The 8539-nt window shown below is 37.3% G+C and overlaps 1 protein-coding gene across 1 annotated transcript in view; it reads right to left on the bottom strand.

The window, feature by feature from the left end:
* Positions 1–1371: 1371 nt before the first annotated feature.
* Positions 1372–8539, bottom strand: part of CENPF (centromere protein F, 350/400kDa) — a 39449-nt gene continuing 32281 nt past the window's right edge. The window contains exons 16-19 of the mRNA XM_009994733.1: positions 7379–7565; positions 6203–6679; positions 3976–4166; positions 1372–1584 (exon numbers count right to left, since the gene is read on the bottom strand). Coding sequence (XP_009993035.1) covers positions 1372–1584; positions 3976–4166; positions 6203–6679; positions 7379–7565 — 1068 coding nt within the window. The remainder of the gene's footprint in view (positions 1585–3975; positions 4167–6202; positions 6680–7378; positions 7566–8539) is intronic.

Below are 8539 nucleotides of genomic sequence, written 5' to 3'. Positions count from 1 at the left end.
GCCACAAGGTTTGTTTTAATTTCCTAACACTTACCAAACAACTAGAGATGTTTCAGAAAAAGTCACATTATCTACTGATCTAACCCCAACCATAAGTGTATCCAGTTACTGAAGGATAGCTTGCATATAAGGTTGTCTGGGTTTTTTTAACTATATGGTTTATTTTGGTTTGTATTATTCTTAGATTTATTTGAGATAAATGCTGAATTTCTTTAAAGGTCTTCCAGTTAGACTGGTGAGTAGATTATTTATTCTAATGGACAATGCTGGTAGGCCAGTCAAAATAATGGCGTGTATGTACATATAAATAGAGAAATACACTCTGCTTTGAGTGTTTAAAACTAACTCAACTTCAAGCAGATTCTTAGCTTTGTGTCATTAAAGAAGTCCTTGTTATACTTTGGAAGTTCAACATGGACAAAATGTATTATCTTTTATTTTAAGTAAAGGAACCTTCTTAAAGGAGTGGAAAACATTATTACTGACTTCTGTTGAAAGAAGAAACGTCTTTCTGATAGAAGAACAACATGAAAACACCTCTCTGCTGTGCAACTCGGAGTCTCAAGACACCAGTGCTCACATACAGGAGCTTGATTTTCCTAATGCCTTGCCTACATAGGCAAGCTTAAGGAATATGAATTATTGGAAAGTAATTCCTGTTCAGTTGGATAATGACTGATTTAGTTCATGCCTCAGAAGTGCTCTGTGCTACTGAGCAAGGCCAATTAAACCTTTGAAATCAACAAGTAGAAGCTTGTTAGAATGAGTTTATTTAATCCTAAATTCAAATGCACTATCATGAACTAGATGCAGTTATTTTCTTATACTGATGATACCAGAATCTTAAATGTTATTAATTCTATTTCCAGGTGAGTTACCACCTTTTGGGATCACAGCTTACATCTGATTTTTGTATGTGGTTTTGTGCTTAAAAATGAAGTCACTGCTTCATTTTGAACCATCCAATAGTTTGCCTCATTTTTCCCAGAACCTAGTATTTTTAAAGACACTTAGGTGAGTTTAGTTTCCATTTGTAAATCAACCTGTGGCACACAGAAAAATGGCAACAAGAACAACTACATGGCAACACATAGCCCACTTTTTCCATGGCCTAATTTTTTAACAGATGTATGAAGAATTATTTACAAAAAATTCTACAAAACATCAATTACATCAATTCTTTCATTATAGTTCCACAAGTTTGAGTGACTATTGGTACTAGTAAAGATTCAAGAACAAGCTCTGCAGGACCCATATATTGTTAATCATTGGATAAGGGAAAACAGTGCCCTCCAAATAGTTCTGATATTTATTTCACAAACTGCTTTTTGATCATCAGATATTCTAAGTTTTTATTAGGTCCACACAGCTTTACTGGACCTTACAATTTTCTTTTTGCTCATCTTCCTGCTCAGGTAGTCCTTGTTCATGTAGATAATTTTTGGCTTTGTGCACCATTTGACTCTCCCCAGGATTATCAGGGAGAGTTTTTGTGGATTGCTTGTACAGGCGAAGTGGTGACCTTGAAGGAGATTTCATTAGTGGAAAAGCTGATCCTGCTTGAGACTGCTGTTCATCATTTACCTGTAACACGAAGAAAAATATCCTGTTTTACTGGTAATGGAAAGCCATATTAGCTTTCTGCAGTGAAAAGACAAAATCTTGGGAATTTGCAAAAAACCATAAACCTACATATTGAAAACGTAAAAACATTAAAAAAAAAATAATTTGAAGACCTTTATGGCTTTGAATATACAATACAGTGAGTCTTGCTATCAGTCATTTTGGTGTAGTATAAAATGGAATATCTGTATCCTGGATTAAGCTGCCAAGCTATTTGCTAGAAGCAGAAAAAAGCTAAACCAGGAACATACAGTACTCTTAATCTGTTTACTAAGGTACCAGATATTGTTTACTGAGAACTGTATTTCATTTTTCCTTTACATATTTTGCAAACATAAAACATAGTTGTCACTTTTTGCTGACATCTGGGCAGAAACCACTGCTTTCACATTTTAACTGATGTGCAGTCAAAGCACTCAATTTAAATTCTACATTAAATTCACATAGGAAAGTGAATACATTTGCATATGAAAATGACAGGGTACGTTTAAAACACCTTGAGAAATTTACAACAGTTGAAACTGGGTGTCTGAAATGAAGCACATATTTATGATCCTGTCAAAGAGAGGGCAAGAAGGCTTATTTCACTTTTAAAATAGAACACACCATTTACTGTATTAATATAAAGCATGAAATAACACGTTTTGATGGTTTCAGCAAATGATGAAACAATATTATGAACAATTCCTCCAGAAATTCCCAGATACACCTCATCGTGAAACAAAACCCACATATCCAGCAACCGCCAAGGGAGAAGAGCACAAACTCCTGGAACTGATGAGTTCTGCATCTTTATACTTGGGGAAAAAAACAACTCTGAATTTTGAACTTCTCCTATATTGTTGAAAGTAAAGAGTAGTTGTCCTTCAACCTAGACAATACAAGCTTATACAAAGAGAAGGACTGTTTGGGAAATCCCTCCCGCAGTTAAACTGAAAACAATTTATAGCAGATTACATGTTATTTGCTGTAACCTTGACTATGGTCAGCAAGAGCCTACAACAACTTTAGACTATACTGGCAGGTCAGTACTACACCACTTTCTGCTGCCAGGGCTTCTTTTTTTCTTTGTACTACTGAGTTTCTTTACAAGCAACATCCTCCATTTGTTTCTAATGTTACAGGAAAACATACATAAATGAATGTAAATAAAACTTATTGGCATCACTTAATGAAACAGTAATAAAACACAAACCTCCAGGCTGTAAGAAGCAGCACATTTTCACAAGTAGGGTAACTAACCCCTCAAACAACACTTTAAAATACAGATTTCTGATTTCTACACCTCAATACAAATTATGGCTCTGATCTGACTTACCTTCCCAATGGTACTTTCTGGCCTCAAAACCAACACATCCTCTAAATGGTGTGGCTCTTACCTTTACATACTTTTGCTGTCTTGCCAACATACCTGATGTGCTAACATAAAATACCTATATTTTTAAAACAAACCAACCACCAACTAAAAGTTGTTCTCTTGCCTTATGGCTTCACTTTTGGCTGGGGGCAGGCTCCCTGATTGCCAGGAGTGTGCTTTTGTGTAACCTGGCAAATTGGAAGAATTTTATCTAGTGGTATATTTCTGTGTAGCCTTCATGTAAAGAAGTATCAATATATAGTATGTATTGCTCAGCTTGACATAGCACGGTTAAAAATGCAGGAGATTTCAGACAACTATATGTTTATTTCTGTTCTAGAGCTGGAACATTTTTTATCAACTCCAAAGTTGCATCAGCTTAGAAAGAATGTCATATTCTGATGTACTGTGAAACATTCAGCAGTGTGTCATACAACTGAAAACACAAAGTTAATGTAAACTTCAGTTACTAAATTTTTTAAATAAAAGCCAGCTTTCAAAACCTAACTCTGTTCCCTATGTACATGTTTAACAGCCTCTCAAGTATCTGTAGTTATTTTATAGCATATTGAATCTGTAATTCCAAGAAAATTTGTTAGCAGAAAACCTTAAGTGTCAACTCAGACCCTCAGAGGTTAATTCTTTTGTTGTTTTCTTTTTCTGAAACCTAAGAAACTCCAGCATAAGGAGTATCAGGTCTTTAGTATCCATTGTAAGAAAGTGAAAATATACCCGTATTTAATTTACATTTCTCAGTGGGTTTTGCTATGAAGTCACAAATTGCATCACAGGAACAATTAGCAGATTGCTAGCATGGTCAAGACCTCTGTCATGTTTTAGTGATTCAGCATTTACGTTCTTATCTTCACTGTATTGCTGAGAAATGTAAAAGAATGATGATATGTCCTCAGATTGACTTGGCAAGATGAATACATTTGCTGAGTGTAGCAGTTTTCCCCATGGCTTTCATAACCAGATTGTTTTTTTAAACTCACCTTTTGTGGTTTGCTGCCACCAGCTGTTGAACAGGATCGCTCACCAAGATTATCTGGTCCGCATTTTTGTACCTCTTGTGCAGGCAAAAGCAATTTCTCACTTGGGAAAATTAGGTGAGGATTTCTTAGATTTATGGCTGTTCTACATAAAATGTAAGGGCTCGCTTTTCCAGTGGGGATATCAGCAAACCCTGAAAAATAAACAGCTTCTATTAAAACCAGCTAAACAAGTTACACTTCCTGAAACGAATCTTGTCTTGTTTTTCATAGCAGGGATAAGAATAGTTGATTAAAAGAAATAATTTGTTCTACTGAGGAAAATTAATCAAAAGGAGTGGTGAACAGATCTTCTGTATTCTAGAATTCATATTCAAGCCCTGGAGGCTGTAGAAAAGGTGCAACAGCAATTTTATATCAAAGATTTTCAAACAAATGTTTGCTCTATTTCTTACAGGTACGTTATTATCTGGAGAATTATTTCAGTCTGAAAACATATACTGGTTTTACGAGAATTCAATGGGAACACATCACTGTGGCATGATATTCCTGATATTTCATATTTTTCTCTGCTTAGAACACTAGAGTTATAGATTGTCTATTATCTCTCTATTTAGCCTAAATTTCAAACATTAACTGGCACATATGTCATCAGAACAGCTGTATTTCCAGAAACATAATAATACTTGTAAGAAAATGAAAGGCAAGTGACATGCAGACTTAGAAATCTTTCCTTCTGGGAGTGATCACTGAAGTTGAGGCAATTCAGCATATCTATGCTGTGTCCTTTAATAATTGCAATTGTTTTTCTTACAAAGGGGTACTCAATATGTAGTTGAAGGTAACATATTTTTCAAGCTCTGATTTGTGAAGTCTTTCCAGTTACTTTCTACTACAGTAAACCCTTATGTGGAAGATCTGGTTCATTTCATTGCATTCATAGCAGAATGAAACTGAACACTCACAAAGATGTTAATATGTTACTGCTGCGGGCAAGACAGTTTTGACTCAGATAATTTTGATTGATGCAATGTATTACCAATTAACACACTTTTAAATACTGATTCTGGTATTGAAAGAAATAAAAACACATAAATAAGCAAGCAGTTGGGGAAAACACCTCCGCTTCCCTACAGATCCCTCTCCTGCCCAGTTTCTGGTCTCTAATTGCCTTGCTGCTTGCTAGACTTTCAGAGTTGATGGAAGCACAGAAGATGGGGGTCAGATCCTGCTCCTTGTTTTTAATTCAATGGCTCAATCAAGGAGGAACCCAGTGGCTGTAGTCCCTCTAGGGTTGTACCTCCTCCTCCATCTCCTCTCAGCTCTCCTTGGGCTGCCTGCCAGCTCCTGCCCATGCTCAGGCGGCCACCACAGCCCCTCAGCCTCATGCCCTGCTCAGTATGATACTTAGCTTCAGCATTATTCCTGTCCCTCCAGACCTAGTATTGTTTTTCCTTTAGCTCAGTGTTTACCACTCTTTCTTACTCATACTGGAAGAATAGGATGCCATCCAGAGGGACTTTGACAGGCTTGAGAAGTGGGCCCAAGCCAACCAATGAAGTTCAACAAAGCCAGGTACAAGGTCCTGCACATGAACCAGGGCAATCCCAAGCACAGTCACAGGCTGGCCAGAGAATGGATTGAGAATAGCCATGAGGAAAAGAACTTGGGGGTGTTGGTTGATGAGAAGCTCAACATGAACTGGCCGTGTGCACTTTAGAGCCAACTATAACCAATGGCTGCACCAAAATAAGCATGGTCAAGGGAGGTGATTCTCCCCCTCTACATGACTCTTGTGTGACCCCACCTGAAGTATGATGTCCAGTTCTGGAGCCCCCAACAAAAGAAGGACGTGGAGCTCTTGGATTGAGTCCAGAGGGCCACAAGAATTCTCAGAGGGCTAGAGGACTTCTCCTACAAGGATAGGCTGAGAAAGTTGAGGCTGTTCAGCCCATAAAAGAGAAGGCCCAGGGAAAACTTACAGCAGCCTTCCAGTACCTGAAGTGGGCCTACAAGAAAGCTGGGATGGGACTTTTTACACCACAGCTCCACAAACAGTAACTTGATACTAACTGGCATATCTCCCATTGAGTACTTTCAGCTTTCATTGTCACCAAAAATGTTTGCATAATCACTTACTAACCCCGAGTAAAACTACTTCAGCAAGAGAAAAAAAACCCCACCCTGTTACGAACACAGAATGTTTGTCTTTATAGAACACTATAAATACCTTTTTTCACTTTGTCTGGAAGCCCATCTGGCTCATAGTCTGTGTCCTCCTGATCCAGCAGATTTTGACAGAAATTATCCTTCCTTTTTTTTTTGGATGAAACCTCTGGCATAGGGGATCTTGGTTCTCCTTTATCTTTCCTGTTGTCCTCGTATCTCTGTCTTTTACCTGAAAGCTTAGTAGTATCTTCACCTGACCTCATCTCTTTGACAGACTGATTGCTCCCTGCTGATGAATCATCCAAATTCAGCAAAGGATTGCTGACAGCATCACTTGTTTGCTGTTTCAGCTGAGCACCCAACAAACTGACTTGTGTTTTTAGCATCTCGTTTGCTTCCTCTAGTTTATCATACTTAACAATTAGAGAGCAGTATTTCTCCAAGGTCTCATTTACTTCTCTGGTTTTAACTTCTACAGATTCCTGTAATTCTTTCAGTTTTAACTTCAGTTCTTCTATAATAGCATTCTCATCAGCACCTTTCAAAGCAAAATACCATTATTCATATGAGTGACAAAATGATGCATATTTAAGAATTTATAATGCAATGCTCAGACATCTTCTCATTAATTATATATGTTCTATCACTGTGGAACTATAAAAAAGTGACTGTGTAACAATGAGTAATATGTTAGACATGACAATGTATTTACTAAATAGAGAACAAACATACAAAATTTAAAGACTCCTTGACCAGTGCATGGACAAACATTTCTCCTGTCATTTTGCAACTTCTGAACACACAAGTTTGTACCCTGAACTTTCCTTAAGTGTTATTCACAGTGCATCTCATGAGATGAACCAAAAGAAGAGTAAAGCATGAGAAGCAGAGGGCAAAGCTTGCTGGAAAATGATAAAAGAACTTGTAGACAAACTTCAGTTATTAAGAAAAACACTCCCCTTCTTCCCTAAGTCACTTTTAACCACAAAAAAATGTAGTATTTAAAATGTATATTCACAATCCAGACTTGCCTCTTATACTTTCAGAGAACAAGAATGAACTAGATTTTTAAAACATTTGACACATTTACTTTTGTTCACAAACTTGTTTATACTAGAGCTAGGAATCATGCTCTGTATAAGAGCATTTGAAAATTGGCATTTTAGGGAAAAAAAAAAAGTTTTACAGAATAATGATCTTCCAAGAAAGCATTAAGGTTGAATCTAGATTCAGTTACCTTCTTCCTTATACTTTGACACAGATAGATTTTTCTTCTTTAATAGTTCGTCACGTTCAACTATTTGTTTCTGCAACATTTCCTTTTCCTTTTCCATTTGCTTACAGGATTTCATCCACAGCTGCACTTTACTGTGGGCAAATTCATTTTCCTCCTTCAGCTGAACTACAATGTTAGTATTATCAGCCTACGAAATAAGAACTGCAGTTATTACACCAGAAACATAATTCTTCCATTTAAACACCACAATGTCAAATGGAAGCTCAACTATTCCTCGATATTAGCTGTAGAGCAGGGTTGTAATGTATACTTCTTTACTTGTTTTCATACAACTTTGTTATAGCAGCTCCTTTACTTCAGGAATATGAAATTCCTCTTACTAGATGGGTGCATGCAGGTGATTAACTCAGCAAAAAACCCAATAATTCAAATGCCAGTAAGGGAGACTTTCTGCCTTCAGATATACCAACGAATATACAAATGTCTAGGTTACTGATGTCAAGCCTAGCATCCTACCTATGAGAAAGCTGTATGAACTCTGAGGCACTAGTCCTTTTTTCACCTGTTATCACTTCATCAACATCACCTAAGAAAGTGCTGCTTTCCAGGTAACAGATTTCAAACCAACACTCTAGATTTTAAAGTGCTTTCTTCTAGTCTGAGCCTCCTTTATTCTTCTCTCCATCTCTAATTACTCTCATTACTACAGAGGCAAGGTAACACAGGCCTACTTTGCACTCTTAAATTACAGCTCAAAAATGCCACTCTGAGTGGCATTGGATCATTGATTTCCACCCAGTTCCACTATCCTGGGCTGGTCCCTGCTCATCTGGTCTGGTGCCAACCTGTGTGCAAACATCACACAGCGAGCACAGCTGGAAACCTTGTATGCTACATTTTCACTACCACAGGCACTGTCTCCTGTCACTGGCACAAATTCTGTGTTGTTGGAATGCTGGTATTAAACAAATTAACACCACAGTGGTGGGCCCTACAGAATAAAGAACTGTTGAGCAAGACGAGTATATTGCAATTCAATGTTTAGTTGCAAGTAAACAGAATTGACTATGTTTCTTCAAGAGTGCATTTAAAGAGATACAGAAATACTCATTCTCAAAGTGGGAGTACACAGCTGGAGCCAGCATTCAATCACAGATAGAA

The sequence above is a fragment of the Chaetura pelagica genome, unplaced genomic scaffold (genome assembly GCF_000747805.2).
Source record: "Chaetura pelagica isolate M959 unplaced genomic scaffold, ChaPel_1.0 scaffold2, whole genome shotgun sequence".
Classification (NCBI taxonomy): Eukaryota; Metazoa; Chordata; class Aves; order Apodiformes; family Apodidae; genus Chaetura; species Chaetura pelagica.
This window is presented reverse-complemented; position numbering and strand designations above follow the sequence as displayed.